The sequence below is a fragment of the Electrona antarctica genome (assembly GCF_951216825.1).
Source record: "Electrona antarctica genome assembly, chromosome: 9".
NCBI classification, from domain to species: Eukaryota; Metazoa; Chordata; class Actinopteri; order Myctophiformes; family Myctophidae; genus Electrona; species Electrona antarctica.
The window spans coordinates 30,369,926-30,394,257 of record NC_136790.1 but is presented as its reverse complement, the minus strand read 5'-3'; the positions used below and the strand labels follow the sequence as shown (position 1 = coordinate 30,394,257).

General features: G+C 43.6%; 1 protein-coding gene across 4 annotated transcripts; it reads left to right on the top strand.

The window, feature by feature from the left end:
- Positions 1–23,905, top strand: eif4ba (eukaryotic translation initiation factor 4Ba). Of its 4 annotated transcripts, none has more exons than XM_079509160.1 (16): positions 1–105; positions 4,190–4,345; positions 5,985–6,187; positions 8,735–8,851; positions 9,436–9,490; positions 9,687–9,827; positions 10,221–10,364; positions 11,451–11,495; positions 12,559–12,744; positions 13,470–13,755; positions 14,034–14,128; positions 15,171–15,426; positions 18,542–18,579; positions 19,458–19,587; positions 21,699–21,771; positions 22,745–23,905. In XM_079509160.1, exons 1-16 carry the CDS (start codon positions 93–95, stop codon positions 22,817–22,819), a joined length of 2,013 nt encoding a protein of 670 aa, XP_079365286.1. In that variant the 5' UTR covers positions 1–92; the 3' UTR covers positions 22,820–23,905. The 4 variants fall into 4 exon arrangements, with proteins under 4 accessions (XP_079365286.1, XP_079365285.1, XP_079365287.1 ...); XM_079509159.1 differs by having other exon boundaries at positions 9,687–9,833; XM_079509161.1 differs by lacking the exon at positions 19,458–19,587 and having other exon boundaries at positions 9,687–9,833.
- The last annotated feature ends 427 nt before the right edge of the window (positions 23,906–24,332 follow it).

Genomic DNA, 24,332 nt, shown 5'->3' with positions numbered 1-24,332 from the left:
GGAAGACTGGCTCGTGAACAACATATGCGCGCTCCCGATGATAAAGTTGTGACGCCTTCATCCGGGGACTTGCTACGAGCTCGCTCTCCAACATGGCGGCGTCAGGTGAGGTTTATGTGGGTGAACGATCTGGGTCGTGTGGAGTGGTTTTCAGGGGATATTGCCTCGACATAACGTAGCACCTTGTGTTTATGGATTGTTATAGAAGTGTCGTGTGGGCCGGCGTAATTGTCCCGGGTGTCTAAACACGTCTGTCGGTTGTTTTTGCCCGGCAAAGACGCAGTGGCCCGCAAAAGAAGGGGGGGCATCCGCGAGGCAGCATACATAGGCTCAAGCGGCACAACAATCTGAACATTTGTTTTTAATGCTGCTATTGGCGCGGGACGGGTTCCTCTAATTAGGCAAAATGACAACGCCGCGTTTGCGATGTCGTTGGGCTTTTGGTGCTTTCTGTACTGGCATGAGACGTTGTTTGCTAAGTGTTTCCAACTGAACTGCGGTGCTAGCCTGCTGGCTGCAGCCGGCCAGACAGCCACATTCTAGCTCAGTCTGTTCTGTTCGCCGTGGTGGTGGCGCGAGGCGAGGCGCGAGCTGTGTGCGCAGCGGCTGGGGCGCACGCGCATTGATCCGGAGCAGTGGGGTTGGGTCGAATCGTGCTACTCGCTTCCTAAAAACCTATCCAAATGCTCAGAATAATGCAGATATATCATATATTGTCTCTTCCCTCGACTCTTCACGTACCGAGTATTTTTTATCCAGCACCTGACTGACCTACTTATGTTGGTGTTACTGATGATATGCACCCGGGCTACCCTATGTAGCTACTAATCTAGTACCTAAGATAAAACACGTGTGTCAGTGTGTGCTGTGCTAACTTGGGTCTATAGATATCTATTGTTTAGTAACAGACGGGAGAAGAGGGACATGTGTCCGGGTCGCATTTCACACGCCCCGGCCCGGTAGCCCCGCAACTTTGAGCCGTCCGATGATGGCGCACTTCCATGGGTCCTGGCGCAGCCACGAGCACTAGGCCCTAAACCTTAGACAGCTAAGCGGGGAGACTCTCCCGTCAGCACTCCTCTGATGACTAAGCCCAGGCAGGGGCATATATACATTAGACAATGAGAGCTACCTGGTTTTGCGTGCTGTTAAATCCTTCAGTTGACTGTGACTCAACTATATATATATATATATACCGTATATATATATATATATTACACACACAAGCAGCCCAGTTAAATTAGCTTTTTTCTATCTACTGTTGTGTTATGTCATCAGAGGGGCGGTTGCATGTAAGGGGCCTGGCTAGTTTGTGACTATGTGTATTAATTGTTGATGCTGCTCAATACAGTTGGTTGGCTCCACCTCCACCATGACTTAACTGTAAACAGTGAGTCTGCATTATCATGGTCAGGGCACAGTTGTAAATATTGTGTGTGAGAGAGGGAGAAAAGAATGCCCTGACAGCTGAGAATTTCACAATGAACGTGGCAGATGCTTTGTGGTGCTCTGACAGCACCAAAACAAACCAAAGCCCTTTCAAGCCCCCTGCTATCCCCATTTTCCAGGGGTGTTTTGCAAAGTTCAGTATGCATTACTCAGGAATTGTGTTTCCAAATTAAATTCTGTCACCTAGTGTCATTATGAAACCTGGAAACGAGAGTTAGGGTTCTGTTTGAATTGACTGGGAGGATGCAATGGTGAGGCGTCTCTGGTGATTAATGTTTTTGACCTACAGCATTGAAATGGTAACAGACAGACCACTCCCTGTTTAGTGTGGGGCAGTCGAGTGTTCTGGTTAAACTTGGCCGCATGTTGGACAAGAAATCCTCCATTAAAAACAAAGACAGTGTTTTCGGTTTTCCTTATCATGGCTCGCACATTGTAGTTCCCTTATCAGTTATTGTTGGAGCAGCACACTCCACAGCTCACTGCAACGCTGCTAATGGTGTGTTTGTCTGTCTGCACACACACAACACAGCAGCTGTCCATATAAAGGAAGGCCTGCATGCATGCAAGCCTTTCCAGAAGAATAGCTTGTTGTCCTGTTAGTCATGGCAGAAAATGGTGGTGGTTGTCAGGTTTTGTGGATCCTGATTTGCTCTACTTACCACAAACAAATTTGTAATGAATTGCATGTTTTGGTTTTCCCTTGACTAGTGTAGTCATTGCAAACTCCAGTAAAACCAATTCATAAGCCTGTAGTGTAACACTAAACCTTGATTATTTATATTTAGTTGTGCTTTGGTGTCGGGCAGATCTATAAGCTCAGGTGTGTACCTTTTGATCTGCTATTTATTAAAAAGTATGAAAATCATGTGTAGATGTGTAATAACTAGTATTTTACATAAGGGCTGTAGCCCACATCTTGGACAGCTGTTAAGATTCCCACAGTCTCCATTTTGTTCCCTTTGTAAACAGTATTTAACCCCTTGGCTTAAACCCTATATACTTAGTTAACACTTTAATTGCCCGGAACTATTTAATCCATTACATTCATGCGCCCAGTCGATTTATAAACACGGACGCCTTTTCCGGACGGACCGGCCGGAAGTTCATGATGTTGTGTAGCAGCTAACAATAGCCACAGCACTTTAGAATCGATCGACAACAACGGGAGACAAGAATAAATCTATCGAGACTAGCGACTGGACCGCGGAGCGCCGTCTAACACAGGATATTTTTTCAGAAAAAGACGGGATGATTTAGATCGCGATTTATGAACGTTTTAAGATTTTCGTTTTCATCAGCTAAACAGAGGAGGGAGTTTTTTGATGACGTCTCAGTCTTGCGCGTCACCGAGGAGAGCCCAGCAGGCGCGCCTGGGCTATACAGCCAGGCGATCTGTTCTCGTATCAATAAACTTCGTCTTTAGGACAATACTTCGTCCTGAGCGTCGGGCGTTACTAATAGAAAGGACAAAGAACTTCGTCCTGGGCGATTAATCTGTTAACGGGGGTACCCCAGAGCTCTATACTAGCCATACTAGGTGGCAGTGGCTCAGGAGTTATAGCCGCTGCTTGTGAATCGGAAAGTTCCTGGTTTGATCCCAGACTCCCCCTGGGTTAGTGCGAAGTGTCCTTGAGCAAGATACTGAACCCCTAACTGCTCCTGATTAGCAGGTGCGTTTATTGCGTGGTTTCCTCTGCCTTCACCTTACATTAATTTGCTAGTATTTCTCTCTAGACCAAATTAGGGCTGTCAGTTTACCTCTATAATCCCATTCGTATTTCATTGCTTTATTATTTTTAATATTCGAAAATTTACCTCATTAATTTTAGCTCATTGATTATAGCCTACTGAAAAACGCCTCACAGAATATCAAGTTTTGTATGCACGTTCTGTCCACTAGAGGGCCCCCCCATCCAAACGCCAAAGCTATTTTTTCAACACTTGCACGGTAAAAAAAATAATGTTTCATTAGTCCGGACAACTCCAGATCACCAGCAATAGAGCAATTGTTTCTCTATTTTAACAGAATGCTTGGCTATCAGAGTGCAGACTGCAGATTACGCTTTCTCTTGATGTTATTTTCCCGTCCACGTTCCACTCATCACCGCATTCGGAAATAGCGCACTGACTGCACGGTGCAATGCAAACTAATAGGCGAGTGCTCTCCGGTCCGGTGCGATATTTCCGAACGTAAATGTTCTGGAGTGGTGATCTGTCTGGTTCAGCCTCTGTCTTGAGCCTCTGCCTTGTTTGTTTATACGTGCTGCTGTAGCACTGCTTCCTGCTTGTAGTCTGACTCACGCCCAGCAGCAGCTACAGCACCGCCCCCTGCTATAACTCTATGGCTGGAAGGAGAGAAGCGGCCGGGCCGATTCAACAGTGGTAGATTCGTTATTCATTACATTAAGCGAGCGGGTAAAATAAAATATAAAACAAAATAAAATTATAAAATGGAATTAATACATGATAAAAGCTACTTTCGAATGGCAATTTTAGCATTCGAATATGTATTTATTTTTTCATTTTCGAATTTCTTTAATATTATAAAATTCGTTCTGACAGACCAAATATCTTAGCTGAACTGCTGATCTGCTATTTTCCACAAATGTTTAGCCCACAATAGGGACGCTAGAATTCAAGTGTTTAAATGGGTGTGAATAACATGGGAACAGTTATCTATTCCAGACAGTACATGATCTGACATCACTTAATTTGTGTGTATTTGTTCCATCTCCAGCTAAGAAGAAGAATAAGGCTAGTAAGGGGAAGACCCTAACTCTGACTGACTTCTTGGCCGAGGACGGTGGAGGCAATGCCCCAGCTCCGCCTCCCAGCTACCCGTCCATTAAGTCCACCAGTTGGGCTGACGAAACCGAGGACCTGGATGGAGATGGTGAGTAAAGGCATACATGGACTTAGACCAATCCATTGGTTGACACTTAATCATATATTTTATTATATTATAAGCACTCTGGTGCTCTCTGATCCAGTGATGTAAATAGGTTTTCAATGTAATGGGTCCCGGGATGCACAGGTGGTCATTCAAATGAGTCCCAAAAAATTCTTATGAGTCCCAAAAAATATCACAGTGAAGTGAGTGGTGCAACTCCGTGTGGGGGTTCGTGGGGCGGGGGGGGGGGGGATGTTCCAGACCCCCAGGAACACGCCCAGGCGGCCGGGCCGGTTACGGCGTGCCGCATCGCGTCCGAAACGGTTGAGAATGACAGTTACCGTGTGGCGGCCCCTCTACTGTAATGTACTGGCACCCCCGAAAGCATACAGTTAATACGTGGTTGTGTGTTTGTGTGTGCATTAGGTTGCGCACAGATGGTGAAAAACAACCATGCTGTTTTCGTGCTCATACCCAGACACCCACCCACCCACACACATAGCTCCGTAAGGGAGTGGTTGCACCACTCAAAAATAATAATAATAAAACATTTTTTATTATTTTATAAAAAAAAATATATAAACATATCCTATACAGTATATTTTTAATGTAGGCTAGTAGTATTAGCAAGCACAACTCGGTAAGAAATACTAATAGTGGGCAACAGTGGATTTAACATAGCTTAAACCAACCAAAAGTTGTTTGCAGTTGCAATTATTGTACTTAGTCAAAATATCGGCGTGTGTTACACAATGTGTGTTTCCCATTGAATCGGGTCTGCTTGTCACGCTAAAACATGTTCCACTAAATATTTCTGTCGGAGGCAGCGCCGTTTAGTTGAGAGAGTTGCGACATCTCCGTTCACTGCTTATTCATGGGGCTGCATGCGTCACTGATCACTCCATTGTCGTCACTCTCTGTCTCTAAACAGCTCTAGTCTAGAGGCTGCGCTCAGTCAGAGCCAACATGGCGGCGCACAGCGCGCTGTGTTGACAATGTTGTTACAGACTAGTGGTTCTTCAAGAACGATCCTACGTGGATTTTATTTTTTATAACATAGGATGAGGTCGGATGCGGGCATGCAAAATGATCGTGTCCGTAGATTATTGTTTTACCGCATTTTTTCCCCCCGCGATTTTTCTTTTCACGTGGATTATTATTACTGTGTATGCTGAGTACAGTAGTCACTACTAGTCACTCTGCGTCCACGGGACGCAAAGGTTGAGCGGAGGTTGCGGCCCAAAACTCTAGTAGTTTTATTGGGGGTTTATTGACTGCCGTTTTAGCCACTACACTAAATTTTGATGTATCGGTAGTTGGAGATGTCATTCATCTGGCTATGCGAGACTACCACATTCTGTACCACCAAATCCTTGTTTTCTGTCAAGTTAATTTCTAGGGAGGCTTTGTTTCTCTCACCGGCACCCATGGCGACAAAGAAGATGTGTTGTAAAATATTAGGTTGACTCCATGTCACCCTCAGTGGAAATCCTAGCTGTTGCTTATAAGATTGACTGTTGATTGTTGTCTGTGGGTGTGCATTAGTAATCCGTAGGCCCGTAACACTTACTAAATAAACAACTAAATGTATAGGAGCGCCTCTGTTGGAGATAATTAAAGCTCTGGTCTCATTTTCTCCAAGTCTCCACGTCCTGGCAAACAGAGGAGGATTCATACCGGTCAAACATCGACCGATCCATCCTCCCCACAGCGCCACGGTCGGCCCGTGAGCCCAATGTTGACCGCTCTCGGCTGCCTCGCAGCCCACCCTATACAGCTTTCCTGGGCAACCTGCCCTATGATGTCAGTGAGGAGTCCATCAAAGACTTTTTCCGTGGCCTAGCAGTAAGTTTCATGCATGTGCACACACGAGGGCTGCTGCACAATATATTGTAGTATTCTATGTATTTGCATATAGGATAATATTTGTAAATTAGTACCCAATGCATCAATACTACTGTCAAAGAAATGATAAATGCCTAACAGATAAAGTAGATTACCTCTATACAGTATTATCTTCATGGCATGTTGTGGTTGCTGTTGCACCCACAATTTTATATACATATAAATGATTATTTTTTTAATTGGATGGATATTGAAAAATAAGCCATGGTTGATAGATCCATGTAAAAAAATTAAACCCATGTGACTGTTCACGATTATCTTACTATGGTTAATAAAGGGCAACATTTTATGGAAGTTTCCGACAGTGTATGGGTCCTTTTTTTTTGTCCTACGCCCCTTTCACCAAACTTTTGAGGTGTGCATCTGCCTTTTTCTATAGAATTTGAACATTAGAAAACTTCAATAGAAATGCCAGATTCTGCTTTTTCTATTTTTTAAATGAATGATGGCATGCCTGGGGCCTGGTAGACACCTTGCCCGTGAGGTCTCATTCCTTTGCATCAGGACTATTGCTGTTTACTAAGGAACAGGACACACAGGTCATCCCAGCTCATTAGTTACGTAAAACAGTAGTTGGTCGTTTAGGAGGCTCATAAAGCCTGTTGGTGCATTAGACCTGGGACATTCCCCTCTAGTATTTGACTTCCTACTTCCTCATATGAGATTTTCTAGGGATGTTTTGCCACGTATGCATTACTCAGGAATTGTGGTTCCAAAGTAAATTGTGTCAATATGAAGCTTGGAAACAAATGTTGCATTATTCAGTTTGAATTCACTTGGGAGGACACAATGGTCAGGTCTCTGGCATACACAAACTTGTAGCAGTAACACTAGCAGACAAGTATTTCAGTATATTCTTTTATTTATGCTCCAAGACTCTCATACCCACTCCTCCAGCACACTGCACTGGTGCTTTATGACGGTGGTTTCAAAGTGGTCCTTGGGTGGAGTTCCAGGTGGTCCCCAGCAAAAGTAGTTTTTATATAAATCTTCTTTTCTGGGAGGCCCCTGGCACAACAATGTTTCAGATGAGGGGTCTGACTCTGCGGCCAAATACTTATTCATTTGTGGGTTGAATTGAAAAAGTTTGAGAACCACTGCTTAATATTTTTTTATGCAGTTTAAAGTTTTGTGCAAATGAACATTGTTTTGCCCAAGGAAACACCTTTCGAAAGGGCCTGCACATGCGTGCACACTTTAGGGCTGCATGCTCTGTGTGTCCTACACTATGGAAAGAAGCTAAAATAATTCCTTTGCCAAAAGATTAAAAAAAAGCTGCATTTTCTGAGGCTAATAGTAGGCCTATAAGTCTACTACCGGTGCTCAGTAAAATGTTAGAGGATAGTTTACAACGAAATACAGCATAAGTAATGAGCTAATTACAAAATTTCAACATGCATACAGAGCTGGTCACTCAACTACCTCTATAGTTCACATGTCTGACAAATGGTTGAATGAATTGGACAATAAGAAAATGGTTGGTACAGTGATGCCTGACTTCAGTGCAGCATTCGATGTTATTGATCATGAATTGCTAAGAGCCAAACTGAAAGCATATGGTTTTTTTTATCCTCTGCTCTCTCTTGGATGGATTGTTATCTGTCTGGGAGGAAGCAAAGAGTGCTTTAATGGTAGTCTATCTGAGAGTAAGGATGTACTATATGGAGTTCCTCAGGCCTCAGGGTAGTTTAGGTGCACTTTTATTTTCCATTTTTACAAATGATATGCCTTATGCTTTAGATAAAGCAACTATGGTCATGTATGCAGATGATTCGACCATGTTTAGCGCTGCAACAACGTGCTAGGGATGCTGCCGATTAATCGATTTTCCGATTAATCGTCGGAGTCTCCGAAATCGATTTTAATATTTCATAATCGAAAATCTTTTATTTTAATAGCCAAAATATAGGCTAATAAGTAAGGCTGCATGATATATCAAACATGTACCTTCATCAGAGTGGAGAATATAAGTATAAATCAAGTCCCTCTCTCTAACACCCAACAGTGGAAGTCATTATCTGTTAACATAAAACAAATCAAAAGTAAATACTCTTAAAAAACATTATTGTGCCTGGGCCGTGGCTCAGCGGTCCAGGCACCTTGGCTGGTAATCCAGTCTGCCGCGCGTTCGACTCCCGATCCCGACGGCCTTTACTGCATGTCACCCCCCCATCTCTCTCCCCCATTTCCTGTCAGCCTACTGTCTGTCAGTTGTTATGGTATTGTATGTTTATGTTGTGATGTTTTGTGTGGACCCCAGGAAGACTAGCGACCGCAGCAGTGGAAGCTAATGGGGATCCGAATAAGAATTATATGGACAAAATATCATTCGTCTATATTTATGACAATGTGTCCTTGTCTTCCTGTGAAATGCAGTTTACCTTTGGCTCGATTAATCAGTTCACCTCTGATTGAAGCAGGAAGAGGCTTTGTCAGCCTGCTGCCAGTGTGTTCCCAATTCATGTGTTTCTCTCTTCATATTTCCAGATCAGTGCGGTGCGTCTCCCTCGGGAACCAAGTAACCCAGAGCGGCTCAAGGGGTTTGGTTATGCTGAGTTTGATGACGTGGATTCCCTTCTAAGGGCCCTCAGTCTCAACGAGGAGGTGAGTGCTTTGTTTTGTACCTACTTGGTACTTGTACCTATTCTGGTACCAGCTTGTATTTAACCAGTGTAAAATGTGTTCACAGTAACACCACAATTTACAACTTGCTGCCAGGTTCTTTTCTTATGTCCATAGACTTATATAGTAGACATTTGGTTTTAACCCATTCTAACCTGAGATCAGATTCTAAAAATGTCTTCTACATCCTGACAGTTTTCTGAAAAAGCTATGTTTCTATGTCAGTCGTTCTTTGATTTTTCATAAATAGCAGACCTACAAGCTCGTAGCGCGCCACTCGGTGGCGCGCTATGAGCTTGTAGATCTGCTATTTTTCAATAGCTAAAGCATAACATAATGCTAACACCAAAAGGGGTTCCTGCCCAAAATGGGTTAAAGTAGCCACTCTGGCTGGTGGAGATACGTTTTCCTTACTACGTTGCGACAATTTACAAACTCACCAATGTGAAATGCAATTTTGAGCACAGTCAAGTGAAGATGCACATACATTTTGTTCATTCTGAAGAAATATAATACTGGAAAGTGGAAACCATAACCTTTTTTTCTCCTGCCATCTATGGCTACAGAACTTGGGAAACCGAAGGATCCGTGTGGATATCGCAGACCAGTCTAACGATAAAGGTACATTATTGATTCATTACGTCAACTGGCCATAAGCGGGTTAATACCGCTTACATTTCATCAACCACAACATCTTGAACCTTAATCTAATATAATTAGCTGGTACATTTGGAGAATTAACAAGTCACCTACTGAACCTCTTTCTTGCTAAATGTGTACTGTGATATTCTATATTCTAACCTCCTGTACACCTCAGAGAGAGACAATGGATCTATGGGTGGACGCGACCGTGGTGGTCGCATGTCGGACTTGGGTCCTGACAAGACGGACACTGACTGGAGAAAACGAGACGCTAGTGACGACGATGCACCTCCTCCAAAACGAGACGATGCATTTGGTGAGAGTGAGTTCCACCTAGCTGCCTCATAGCTGTGTGTGTGTGTGTGTGTGTGTGTGTGTGTGTGTGTGTGTGTGTGTGTGTGTGTGTGTGTGTGTGTGTGTGTGTGTGTGTGTGTGTGTGTGTGTGTGTGTGTGTGTGTGTGTGTGTGTGTGTGTGTGTGTGTGTGTGTGTGTGTGTGTGTGTGTGTGTGTGTGTACACACACGGTGGCATCAAAGCCTCAAAAAAATTGTATCGATTCAAAACTAAATGCCATGATATTTTGCAGTAATCTCATGAAGAACTAGAAGAATAATCAAAGACATTCCATAAATTAGAAAACAAATGAACAAAAAAAAGTTTGGGAACCAGTTGTGTAAAGAACCTCTGTTATTTTGTTGTTGTGCTTGTAGGATCACGTGACCGCTATGAGCCCAGTAAGGACAAAGGCGGCGGTGCCTTTGACGGAGGACGGGATCGCGATCGCTTCCGGGATCGCTATGACGATCGCGACCGCAGGGACCGCTATGACGATCGTGGGGGCGGTGGAAGTTCAGGTGAGTTACGTTTTTTCTTTTACACCGTGGCTCTGTAGGATTCCAGCCGCCATACGTCATAGATGCGTGATAGCCGACTGATGCCACAGGCTAACTACATGAAGTCTGAGATTGGTGTGCAAGACTTTGAAAATGCCTGAAATAGGGATGCACCGATAATGAGACATTTTGGCCAATATCGTTCATTGCTGTTATGGCCGATAACCGACATAAACCGTTGTGAATATGATCTCATTCTGTATTAAAAAAATAATACTTTTGTCCATTGTGAAAAATACATGCAACGTTATCTGCAGGTTTAGGCAAGTCAGATTGAACTTTATACCTTATATTTAAGAGTAACTAAATTTAAAGAGTCCCCGTTGTGAGCTTGTAGATCTGTCCAAGCTACAAGTCTGCCAAGTTGCCATGTCATTGTCTGCTTATTATAAGCTATGTTGAGCTTATTTTTCTATAAAGTTGCTTTAAAATATTGGGACGGTTAACTACATACATTGCTATTATTATTGGGCTATGCCTCATGTCATAACAGATTTGCGTTCCACTGAGTGCACCTCTAGTTACATTTGTTTCCAGTACTCTTAACCGTTTCCCCGCCAAAATACGTAGCCTGCGTTATTTGTCGGGAAGCGACGCTGCAAAAATGCTTAGCCTACGTTTATTAATTTGTATAAATGTGTTCAATCCAATCTAGTGGAAAGGCTACTCACATTAGCTTTGGATGGCTATCCGTTGTTACAGTAGCTTAGACCCTGGGCTGCGCCATCTTTGATTGTGCACGCAAATGCACCCTTTCAGTCGCTTTAGTCTCCAAATGCACCTCCCAGGCGGCATTTCTGGTCAAAACGATGCTTATTGTATGGAGCCTGGCGGTCGTAGTAATGGCACCGGCCAGTACTGATCATGCTCCAGGCATGCTCCGGTCGAGAGTCAACACACACCATTAAGCTGACACAACATCCAGTCGCGGTATTTTGGATCTTCAAAATAAGGGTTGAACGGCGCGATATCCTGGCATGTTGTTAATTAATCCCGGCGGAAATTGTGTTAACTATAACGTCATCTGTCCTCCCTGCTGTTTCCCAGCTTTTGGCTCTCGCAGAGACACCGGAGATGGAGATGGAAGTTCAGGTGAGTTACGTTTTTTCTTTTACACCGTGGCTCTGTAGGATTCAGCCGCCATACCCTGTATGTCATAGATGCGTGATAGCCGACTGATGCCACAGGCTAACTACATGAAGTCTGAGATTGGTGTGCAAGACTTTGAAAATGCCTGAAATAGGGATGCACCGATGATGAGACATTTTGGCCGATATCGTTCATTGCTGTTATGGCCGATAACCGACATAAACCGCTGTGAATATGATCTCATTCTGTATTAAAAAATAATACTTTTGTCCATTGTGAAAAATACATGCAACGTTATCTGCAGGTTTAGTCAAGTCAGATTGAACTTTTTACCTTATATTTGAGAGTAACTCAATTTAAAGAGTCCCCGTTGTGAGCTTGTACATCTGTCCAAGCTACAAGTCTGCCAAGTTGCCATGTCTGCTTATTATAAGCTATGTTGAGCTTATTTTTCTATAAAGTTGCTTTAAAATATTGGGACGGTTAACTACATACATTGCTATTATTATTGGGCTATGCCTCATGTCATAACAGATTTGCGTTCCACTGAGTGCACCTTTCTAGTTACATTTGTTTCCAGTACTCTTAACCGTTTCCCCGCCAAAATACGTAGCCTGCGTTATTTGTCGGGAAGCGACGATGCAAAAATGCGTAGCCTGCGTTTATTAATTTGTATAAATGTGTTCAATCCAATCTAGTGGAAAGGCTACTCACATTAGCTTTGGATGGCTATCCGTTGTTACAGTAGCTTAGACCCTGGGCTGCGCCATCTTTGATTGTGCATGCAAATTCAGTCGATTTAGTCTCCAAATGCGCCTCCCAGACGACATTTCTGGTCAAAACGACGCTTATTGTATGGAGCCTGGCGGTCGTAGTAATGGCACCGGCCAGTACTGATCATGCTCCAGGCATACTCCGGTCGAGAGTCAACACACAACATCCAGTCGCGGTGTTTTGGATCTTCAAAATAAGCGTTGAACGGCGCGATATCCTGGCATGTTGTTAATTAATCCCGGCGGAAATTGTGTTAACTATAACCTCTTCTGTCCTCCCTGCTGTTTCCCAGCTTTTGGCTCTCGCAGAGACGCCGGAGATGGCCGCCGTGCCTTTGGCACGGGCTTCAGGCGTGACTATGATGACAATCAAAGTAGTGCTTTTGGCGGACGGGATCGTTATGGTGGTGGTGACCGCGAGAACCGGTATGAGAGCGTGAACCGGCGTGAAGAATCAGGTGAGGGCAGTGAAGAAAGAGGTGAGTGGCATTTTTATTTTAATAAAGCATCACAAAATACTTTTATCCATCCACATAAATGTTGCCTAATACCTGATACCATTACCATCAATACCAATAATGCAGGCACACTTTGGTAGGCCTGTAGCCCTCAACATTGCACCGTATAGTATTCAAGTCACCTGCAGTAGGCCTAAGCTAACAAAATAAATATCCTCTAAAATGTAGTTGCTATGGGCAGGGTTTGGATGACAATATAGCCTTTGCATATAATTGCCTATGCCTACTGCTTTAACAAACAATTCTATCATTGTCTCAAAATGAGGGACCTACAGTACAAGTATCTTTATAAATGTTCCCCCCTGCCTAGTAGCAAAGATATTGAAATTAAATGTCAGCGGTCATATCGGTAGGCAGAGATCTCTGGTTGTCTGGCTACATGAAACTAGAAAAAGTGGTGTTGAGTCGGAGCTCTTGAGCATCTGAGTGACTTACAAAGTGCAATAATGCGGTAAATGTAGTAATGCAGTAAAAGCAAATGTCAACCAACTGGCTGAGTGGCAAGAAAACTGCTGCAAAGTAACTAGGCTAGTAGCAAGTGAATAAACAGGGGTGTGCTTTTCACTGGCATATATGTAGTGTTGTTAATGGTGTTGTGGTGCTGACTCTGTGATGGAACAATGATACCGGCACAATTTTAACCTCCCTCCCTTGTGTTCCTGTATCGTCTTCTTCACCCCTCTCAGGTTCTGTACAAAGGCCCAAGTTGAACCTGAAGCCTCGCAGTGCTCCCAAGGAGGAGGAACAAGGTGGCGGTGGGGGTGGCGGTGGGGGTGGTGGCGGGGGTGGTGGCGGGGGTGGTGGTGCCCCAGCACCTAGTGCGGGAAGCAGGGCCTCTATTTTCGGCGCGGCCAAGCCGGTCGACACAGCATCAAAAGAGCGCGAAGTGGAGGAGAAGCTGAAGAAAGAGCAGGAGAGGTTGCAGAGGCACCTGGAGGATGGCCGGGGTCTTGACAGAAAGCCCAGAGACAGGTGAGAGTACTGCATATTTCATGTTTGTTACATGTCAGACTATGATGTAACGGAGGTTAAATGATAACAGGCTTTTAAAAACCATGGGATTGATTGAACATCGTGGCCACATCCTATACATCAGCTGATGGCACACAGACTGAGCCTTTTTGATGGAGAACAAATATGAACTGGGAATATTAAAAAATGCATATCCTCTTTCCTGTAACCACCATTTCTCAAATGCTCAAAACGTATAAAAGTTAAATATTTTTTTACTTTTTCTGTTTTGTGTTCAGAGATCCCAGCTGGCGGAATGAGGAGACTACTGAGCGTCCTCAGCGTTCCCGCACAGGAAGTGAGTCATCACAGCCAGGAAGCACTTCTGGAAGAGGTAAGATGTCGGCATTCATTCATACATGTCAGCCCTTATTGATATTGCATAATACATCAAAGAAACGTCAATGAAGTTGTCTCAGACAACTACAAGTTGTTCTGCATCATGCAAAAATGAGATTACTTGTCATAAATCAACACAACAAGAAGCTGATGTATTAGTAACTAGTAGAGTTGTCCTTATACCAATTTTTTTTCAGACAGAGTACTTAATTCTTAGGCCTCACTCACACCTTCGCAACAGACTGATGTATGCTTGTTGTATGCAAAGGGTGTGATACATCTTGCCCCAATGCATTTCCAATGGGAGTCACATGGTTTGACAACATTTGTGTTGTATGAGGGGGAGGGGGGCAGTCGAAACGCAGCCGAAAGCCATACAACAGCTTGTAGTCCAAAATGTGGACTGAACATTCATACAACAAGCATGCATCAATGTTGTATGCTAGATCGAAAGGTGTGAGTGAGGCCTTAGTACTCGCCGATACCGAGTACCGGTATGAGTACTTTTTTATTTTCATTGAGTAACTATTTATTTTACCCTTTTTTCTCCAATTAAATTTCATTGTCATGCCTACACTCCGCAGTTGTCCGTCCGTCAGTTATGCTTGTAGATCGGCTGTTTTTGGCCATTTGCTGCAGTGTTGGGTCAGACTTGTTCCCATTGCATTCGTTCAGCCTAGTGTCGATTGGATGTTTTGGTACTCGGGTCAGAGTATCGGGGCCGGTTCCGAGTAAGAGTACTTGAGGGTGGTATCGGCCGAGTAACCGATACCAGTATCGTTATTGGAACAACTCTAATAACTAGATCTTATGGAGGCTAGTGAGAAATTACCGTGTTCAAGTGAAGCGGCGTACACAGAAACTAAGCGTGCAAAAGTGGTGCGATAGTAAATTTTCCCAATGTTGGCAGGTCTGCAGTTCCTCCATGCATTTGTCAATATCCAGTCATGTTTAGTCACTAGATGCTTACAATCGTTTCGCTGCCATCACCACTCCCTCGGTTAAACACACTTTCCCTCGCTTATGTCCCCTACCAGGTTCACGGCGTCGTGAGAGCGAGCGCTCTGTGGAGAATGAGGTGTTCAGTGGGAGAGAAGACGAGCCCTCGTCTCCTGGCTCCTCCCCCCGCCCCCCTGCCACCAACAGCTCCTCCAAGGAGCCGCTCAAGGTGATGCCTGCTCCCCCTCCCAAGGAGAACGCCTGGGCCAAGCGCAGTGCTGTCAGTGCCGGATCCAGTGATGGAGACGGACGACCTCCTGTCTCTCCCAATGACTCTGCTCCTGCGAAACTCAGGTTAGAATACTTTGTGGCTTCTATTAAAACTGGCTTCCAGGGTGGCACGGTCGGTAGTGCTGTCGCCTCACAGCTAGAAGGTCCTGGGTTCGATTCCCGCTGGGGACGCTGTGGGTGCTGGCGGTGTGTTCCCTCCTCTGCGTCATCAGTGCCCATACCTGAGGCAGGGTTGGCGAAAGGGCCTTTCTTTGTGGAGTTTGCATGTTCTCCCCATGTCCCCTAGGGTAGGTACCCTCACAAAAAACATGCAGTAATCCGGGTCTCTAAACTGCCTCCCCCTGGCCAGCCGGGGCGCCCGATGGAGGGGAAAGGAACTGGTTGGAATAACGTGTTCCTTCCACGTTCCTTCCCCCCCTGTCAAGTGTAAAGGGCAACTTGGACACTCATGCATGAAGGAAGCATGAGTTCAAGTCTGTTGCTCTCCCCATGTTGGCGGAGGGTGTGTAGAGCCCAGGATCACCTTAGATAATTGACACAGGGGTGAAAATGGGTTTCAAAATCGTAAAACAAAAACAAAACTGGCTTCCAGTCTGAGGATTGGTTAACGGCGCTCCCATGTTAACACCCTGAGCGCACAGGACGGAGTTCTCCGCCCTATCAATTGGTAACGCCCAGCGCTCAAGACGGAGATTGATCAAAAGGCCGGAGATTATTGATCGCTCCACAGGCTGGGAGCATCACAAGAAAATGTTCCCCTCCATTTTAGCCGACGAGATCGAAAATCTTAAAACGTTAACTCTTGATCTAAATCATTCCGTCCAATTCTAAGAAAAGAATGTCCCACCGCGGTCCCGTCGCTAGTCACGGTAGAATGAATCATACCTCCTGTTGTCCATCGCCTCTAGAGTGTTTTGGCTACATCAAGCTACTTCAGCCACATCCGGGATAGCCTGGAACTCACCTATGCTTTTATGGCATAGGCAGCTCCCGGCAGGATCCGCCGGCAGAAACTATGCGCAGCTGCTAGACATGAGACTAATTAATAAGAGCGACAGAGAGGGAGAGGAGTGTGTGTGTGTGTGTGTGTGTGTGTGTGTATATGTGTGCGTGTGTCAATTTAACAAAGGTGCAGACGATCAGAAATCAGCAGAGAGTGAGTGATGTTTGCGCTACTCTATGCCGAATTGAAGTGGACTCGGACCCAGACTTTTTTTTTTCTCCCTGGAAATAAAAACGTCTGGGTTTCCGAGGCTACATCCGGGATAACATCCGGTCCGTCGCTAAATGTTCTCCGCTGCTATAAATCGCTGGGCACTATGATTTAATGGATTAAATGACCCCGGGCGTTCGGGTTGTTAACTTCCCAGTGCAGTGTTTTCTCTGAGTTCTACACTAGTGTGAAGGAAATCTCTTGCCTTCACAATCTCTTGCCTTACTGAGATTACCAAGTATTGTGAACCTAAAACAATCGCTGTGGATGTGGCGTTCTGATGTGGATTTGTCCGCAATATTCGACTGACAATGTGCATGCTTGGGTAATAACCCTCATCTACCTCATCAAAATATTCATTTTCCCCTTTTATTTGGAACTTCTCCACTTTTTTTACTTTTTTTTATTTAATATTTTCATGCGGTTCGATATGTGCTTAACACCTAGAACGCCCAGGGGTATTTGTAACCATTAAATCAGGACGCCCAGTGATTTCTTTCTTCAGGGACCATTTCAAGGTGCTCTATCTTGGATGTAGCTGAAGTAGCTAGATGTAGCCAAAACACCCCTGAGGCGATCGACAACAACGGGAAGTATGATTACTTCTAACGCGACAAGCGACGGGACAGCGATGGGCCGTCAAACATAATCTTTGGGCCTGGGCCGTGGCTCAGCGGTCCAGGCACCTTGGCCGGTAGTCCGAGTCTGGCAGTGTGCCTCGACTGCATGTCACTCTCCCATCTCTCTCCCATTTTCTGTCAGCCTACTGTCTGTCCCTAATATAAAATAAAAAGGCGAAAGCTACAAAAACAGTAAAAACATAATCTTTGGTTAGAATTTGACGGATTGATTTAGATTAAGAGTTATTCACGTTTTTCCTCTCATCCACTAAAATAAAGGGGGACCACTTTGGATGACGTCCCAACCGGAAATGACATCAAATGTTGCCCAACAGGCGCTCCCAGCCTGTGGAGCGGTGCGCTCGGTTATGATATCAATGTTCCGTCCTTTAATGCCGTAGCTCAACTCAGGAATCTGCCTCCTGCGCTCTAGAAGGCGTTCCGTCACCTCAATGTCTTCATGAGCTCCGGCACCTAATAATTTACAAATGAAGCACATAGACTGGATAGGACACAGAGACAGAAATAAAATGCAATAGAAACCAGTGGTCTTTTTGTGTTTTGTCTCTTGTCAAAGTGTTGTAACCTGCCGTTTTCTTCTTTCTAATTATTTGTTCGGCCCGAAAAATTGTGTTTTGCTATGTACAACGCTTAAAAGGTCTTTAAATAAATACTTTTTGAAATGTCTGAGGAAAATGAACGGGGGATCATTTCCTAGGCCCTGGTAGGGGGTGGGACTGCGACACTATACTGGCCTTGTGGTTAGAGTGTCCGCCCTGAAACTGAGAGATTGGGATTCAATCCCTGGCCGGGTCATACCAAAGACTGTAAAAATGGTTCCCAATGCATCCCTGCTTGGCACTCTGCATCAAGGGTTGGATTGGGGGTTAGATAAACTACAAATGATTCCTGAGTGTGGCACGGCTGCGGCTCACTGCTCCAAGAGATGGGTCAAATGCGGAAAACAAATCTTGCACACAGCAATGTATGTGACAAATAGTAGGACTTTAACTTTTATCCCCTGTGCAAGCAGGCTATTATTAGTCAATGGTTTGATTACTCTATTAACCGTTTGCAAATGGTACAGTCGTACAATTATACAATGATGCTAAAAGCATAACACAAAAAGCCCTAAGGGCTTGTTTCCATTGTGGTAGAAGAGGAAGTTTACATAGTGCAGCTGTAATGAGGTGTTTATAATATACTGTATAGGCTATGTTTAGTTATTAATGTTTTAATTTCCCCAAACTATAAATGTTCATGTACTATCAGATTTCCCCTCTTCCAATTTTAGCATTTGTTTTATGTAATGTTTTTCTAATTCACCTTTTTCTTTTTCTTTTAGCTCGTCAAGTTCTGCAGATGAAAGAGGATCTGTAAAGGGTAAGGTCCACTAATGAACTGTGTCAAAGTTTAATCACCTAACCAACCCTCGGTGTGGCCTGATGAAGTCTTGTCATCTATCTCAGACTAAAACACGTTCTGAAGTCAAGAGTGAGTGTGACTGGGTTGTCTTGCATTCATGCCCTCATCACTAGATGGGTTCCTGCACTGAAAGTTTATGGAATAATAGTGAGAACTCCGTAATCTCCCTTTCCTTGGTCAGGCCGCTGGCGATTGGCTAAAACAGATTAGGTTGTGGTGGAGGGTGGATCTCTTTATCTGGAACAGAATGGAATTGCCTAATCCTAGTCTTGAATGATAAACCTCTTGTTTCTGTGGAACATTTCAATCGATAACCCTCTTGTACCTCACACTGTGTGTTGTGTCAGTGTTGAGAAAGTGACTCATGCCCATAACCACTTTTGGACACATTTTGGATAATGCAGTGAACACTTGGAATTTTCAATGTTCAAAGAGTTTTCTGAATGTGCGAAGCCATCATTTGATTCATTATTTACATCAGGATTGGGAAGACCTGATGTAGAATTTTTGGGCGAACTCATTGACCATAATGGACACAGTCTGACACACAGTCTGCTTGCTAACCCCTACGTTAGATTGATAGTTTAATTAAGGATGTTTGTGCAGGACCAGGCTTGTTGGCTGGTTTTAAACAAAAAAAGACAGCTTGCATTTTAAAAGTGTGAATTTGCCATTTTGACCTTCCATCAGCTTCAATTAAACAAAAAATAAAAATGCTTCTGCTCTTGAATTCAGCTGGGTGCCTATTATGTGCTACAGTTTGGCATGAGTTTAGTCCCTAAAGAAAGTCTACCAACCTCTCCTTCAACACTCAACTGTCTGAGCTTTCCTTACAGACGAGAATAAGGCTGCCGGTGTGCGTCGGGACCCGGGGGCCCCACGGGGGCGAGGGGGGTCCACGGGGCCTGGAGCGGGCCGGGGCCGTGGAGAGGGGCCCAACAAAGACCGACGGAGGGAGGCAGACAGGTTAGCCAACCAGCAGCCAGCAGCCCCAGACCCACTTAAGCAACAGAGGCGGGTCTTTTTAGGGAAACCCTAATGGCTGGCTGATGCTCAATAACTCATCTATTGCATCTGTACACAAATCCTGAGTTAATTCAACTCTTATGGGACAGATTTACTAAGCCTTTTGCACCTCGTTTCAGATACATTCTGCACTTATAAACATGCGTGTCATTTATTAAACTGACACCGGCCTGGGAACGCCATTTGCTTGTCATCTTCGGCGCAATTTGCTTTGTGAAGTGCCCTTCTCTTAGGGAGGATCACACTTGATGTGGTTGATTTGCGCATTCGGTTGGATTCACTATCCATCTTGCTGATTGAGAGTCAGTCTTTTTTTGGACAATTCTTAGCCTTTTAACCTCATGAGTCTATTCTGTAGAGAAAATCTACAAGCTCACAATACGTCTTCTAATACATCGTCTATTTTCTCAACTAATATATAGGGTTTGAATGTTTTAAAGAGCAGGTCCAGATCTAGCAGCACAGTTAGGCTATTATTAGCTAGAGGAAGTGATTTTTGGTTTAAAATGTGTTCAAGTCTTTAAAATACCCCCCCCCCCCTGGCCAGCCGGGGTGCCTGATGGAGGGGAAAGGAACAACGTGTTCCTTCCACGCGCTACGTCGGGTGAAAAGCAGCTTGGACTCCTCATGCATAGAAGGAAGCATGAGGTCAGTCCACTGCCCCCCCAGGTTGGCAGAGGAAGTGTAGCGCCCAGGATTACATTAGATAATTGACACTGGGTGAAAAACATATGTTGCAAAATCGTGGGATAAAAAATATTTAAAAAAAAATGTGTTAAATATTACTATATTGTGATACATTGCTATAGATATCGCTTTAGTAAACAAAATGCTTTTTCAGGTCGGGATACCAATTTTATCCAATCAGGTTGGAGAACTCAGACAGGATACACAGATAAACAAGTGAAATTGGAAGTGATGTGACAAAATTAGAACTGGAACACTAAAAAATTTAGCTGATAATTGGCTGAAGTTTTGTTCACCTGATTTATTTTATTTTTGTTTATGTACAAGCTGGAGAGACCCTTGTTACTGAACAAACACTATAGAAATTAGGGATGTCCCGATTTTTTTTGCGCTCAATCCTATTCCTATTATTTGATTTTGAGTATGATATAAATTCAGGGTATGATAATGATTTCATGTGCATACTCTCTATATATTGGCCTCAGAAGACCTGCATCTTTCAGAACAGACTGTTTCAACTCTCTGAGAAAGAAAGGTTCATGGTACTTGAACATACAATATTTACTGTACACTAAGGGAAAAATCAATTACGACTGCGTCAGTAGCTGCTGCTATAGTAAATTAGATGTTGATTTCATACAGATTGTGAACACAAGTTGTAAAAGTTGTATGAACATGGCAGTCTAACCTGTCTTTCATGTATGCATATTTAAATCTGGCCCTCCGAGTGAAATTAACTCAGGACTTTTTGGTGTAGTCTTTTGGTACAGAGGCTTAACGCCCTGCAACATTGAACCATTGATCTCTACACTATATCCTCATTCACATGCAGTTGATCAATTACGGCAGTCGATTGTAATGTTGGTAATTTATTTATGACTTTGCTTATGTGTCCTGCTTTCTATTATGTAGAAACCTTTGGAACTGGCTAAGAAGTCTTGATTTGTTTTCGGTTGAACAAGTGTTAGTACACTGTGGGTTCTTGGATTTAAGACTGGTAGTCCGAGTGCCGCGCAACGAGCTTGTAGATCTGCTAAATTAAATGGTTTCATTCACCACAGTGTAGGTGAAATACTGGGAAGGCTTTCTTGATTTCTTCCTTCCCCTGAAAGAAAATCAGTTCTGAGGCGACTGTTGACCAACCTTCTTCACAAGTTCTATTTTTTTACAGCTTGCAACACTTTTTAAAAGATTTTGATATATTGAGAATTATCCAAACATTTAAAAAGAAACATGTAGTAGCTTGGTTCCATTTGGTTTGTTGTGCTGTTGTGTGTTAGGTTCACACTTGAAGCCTAGTTTCAAACCCTCCATTGGTCAGCTCAGCCTGTGAACTTTGACCTTCATGTCCGTTCTGGTTGTAGAAAGGATAACAGAAGAGATCGAGACTCCAGACCACCACCAGAGCCAAAGAAATATGGAGAGACTCCCACCCCTGTGAGTCTTAACTGGGTGATGTCACTTCCTGACTCACTGCCCCCACCCTGTTTTCACCCTCACCCAGAGTGTATGTAGCCTCCCCTTGAAGAATTCTAGTGTCCCCAAACGATCAGATTTTGCAACTAGAGAAAGAATATCCCCCCCACCCCCCAAACAATGTCCATTCATGTTGGCTTCAGTTCCTAAAGCCCTTTGTGGTTCCATCCTCATTTAATTTCAATCATATTTCGAATCAATCTATACCCATGTCCTTAAGGGGAACTTGTCTGATATTTAATGTGGATTCCATCATGAGAAGAACACGAGAAGGCACTTTACAATGTGTTGTGTGTGTGTCTCAAGAGCTCATGCCGGAACGTCACAGCCATCCTACGTACTGTACTACTCATTGAAACACGTTGTTTTACATAGGCTGGAGCTTTTTCCTGCACATTGAGACAGGGAGCTCTCCACACACAACTCATTGTGTCAGATTCAAGATTTTGGTGTATATAAATGCAGACGAAGATCCCCCTTTTTCTGCTAGTTTTAATGATTGGTGCTACTCATAATTTGACGTAAAGTATAAAATAAAATGGCTGATCAATCCATGTTATTAAAAAACAATAAATAAAAGTAATTATATATCGGCTTGCATTCCATTCTCTTTCATATTATACCTTTAGTGGGGCTTTCTGTAGTCTCGTTTGCAGTCTCTAGTCATGGTGCGGTGGTGAGAGGAAAGCGGGCTTAGTGTCTCATTGGTCATGGGGCTTTGTGTCCCAGCAGAAGGGTGAAATCAGCCATCTAGGGCTTCTGCCAGAAATATCCCATTGGCCGTATAGGACTAGTCTCCCATTGGCTTAGAGACAAGCCAATCATGTAAATCTCACCACTACATGGCTACTAGACCAGGTGACTAGACTAGAAAGTCCGATCATTGATAAGCTCTGCAAGCTGATAAAAAAAATGTTTTCTCTTTCCTCTCCAGAAGTTCAGCTCAGCCAGTAAATATGCCGCTTTGCTAATGGACGGAGAACAAGGAGAAGCCTGCGAAGAGGTCTAATGAATGAAAAAGAGAGAAACCCCTGCCGATGAGAAGAGGAGAAAAAACGGTGAATTTGGGGAAGATATCATGCATAAAATATGGAGAAAAGTGTCTCCTCGCCTGGAATAGAGGCTGCTGGGAGGGGAGGGGTGTCACTCCCCTCGTTTCCTAACTTCCTACAACCCCCTCCCACCCCACAATTCCTTCCTTTCTTCGGGACTTTTCAGTTTCTAAAAGAGAATAGTCACATACTGGACTTGTTTTAAATGGAAAAGGAAAGGAGTAGATAACACATGGAAAAAAAGATGGATAAAATTGAATTAATTGTAATAAAATAAATGAAAACGTGGGGAAAAATGAATTTGTATATTTGTGGATCATGGTGTGGTAAAGTTGAATCTTTTTAAGCAGATGATGTAGCCTACTAAATGGAAGTTGTTTTTTCCTCAAACTTTGACTTATTGACCTTCGTAATTCGTAACTCCAACTCCCTATTAATCGGTTTTATTCATTAGCAAAAACATATTTAATATTATGAAATGATAGCAAAAACATATTTAATATTATGTAATGATTTGTGAATCATTCTGTGGTAATCTTTTTCCATGCAAAATGCTAGACATGCTGTCCATCGTTAACAATCATGTGAAATGTTGAAACTAGTTACTGATTTATAAAAGTGTTCAATCATTTATAAATCATTATGCAGTTGTTGCTTTGCTAACAGATCCAGTTGTTGTAAGGCTCACACTGTTACACAGCACAGCGGCCTGCATGCCAAATTCGGACCAGCAGGGGATTCTCACCCGGAGTCTGTCAAGCGCCATTACTATCGTATCCAATCATGATGCAGATGTTTCAACACTCCTGCAGTTTCTGATGACGTAATGGCACCAATTAAAGGCTCATCGTATTCCCTGTTTCCATCTTGCTATTCAACACAGCTGTTCTAATGCCTCACCCTTCCTGAGGTGAGCAGACACTTGGGGAAAATCTAGTTGCCTAAGGGAGGATATGAGAATTACCAAGAGATTACATACATTTGTCTTCCAATTTGTAATAAATTGGGGTCATTATGTACATAAATTGTGGTTATCGTATGTCCATGGAGTATTGTGTGCATTCCACTAAGATTAAGTGCAATGTATGGCACAAAATCAAATGGTAGTTTCTTTGATAATTCCGTTAAAACAGAAGGCAAACAACACTCGACGATTACATGACTTTCTATATTGATTTTTTACAGCAGACACTATTGTGACAACATCTACCCATGTTGCATTGATGCATGTGCTCACTGGGATCGCTGTAAGGTGTGAAGTAACTACTGCTGGCTGCTTATGAACAGGGGGATTGCATCATCAAATATGTCATCTCTTATTTGCAACACACAATGTTTTCTCCCCTCATTGTTGCTTTGGTGTGGTCTAAAGAGTTGATGATGTTTCTTCTGTGAGCTCATTCTCCACCCCCTGCTGAGGGTTGGATGCCTGATGGCAACTGGCAAGTGTCCTGCTGAGCCTTTCTACAA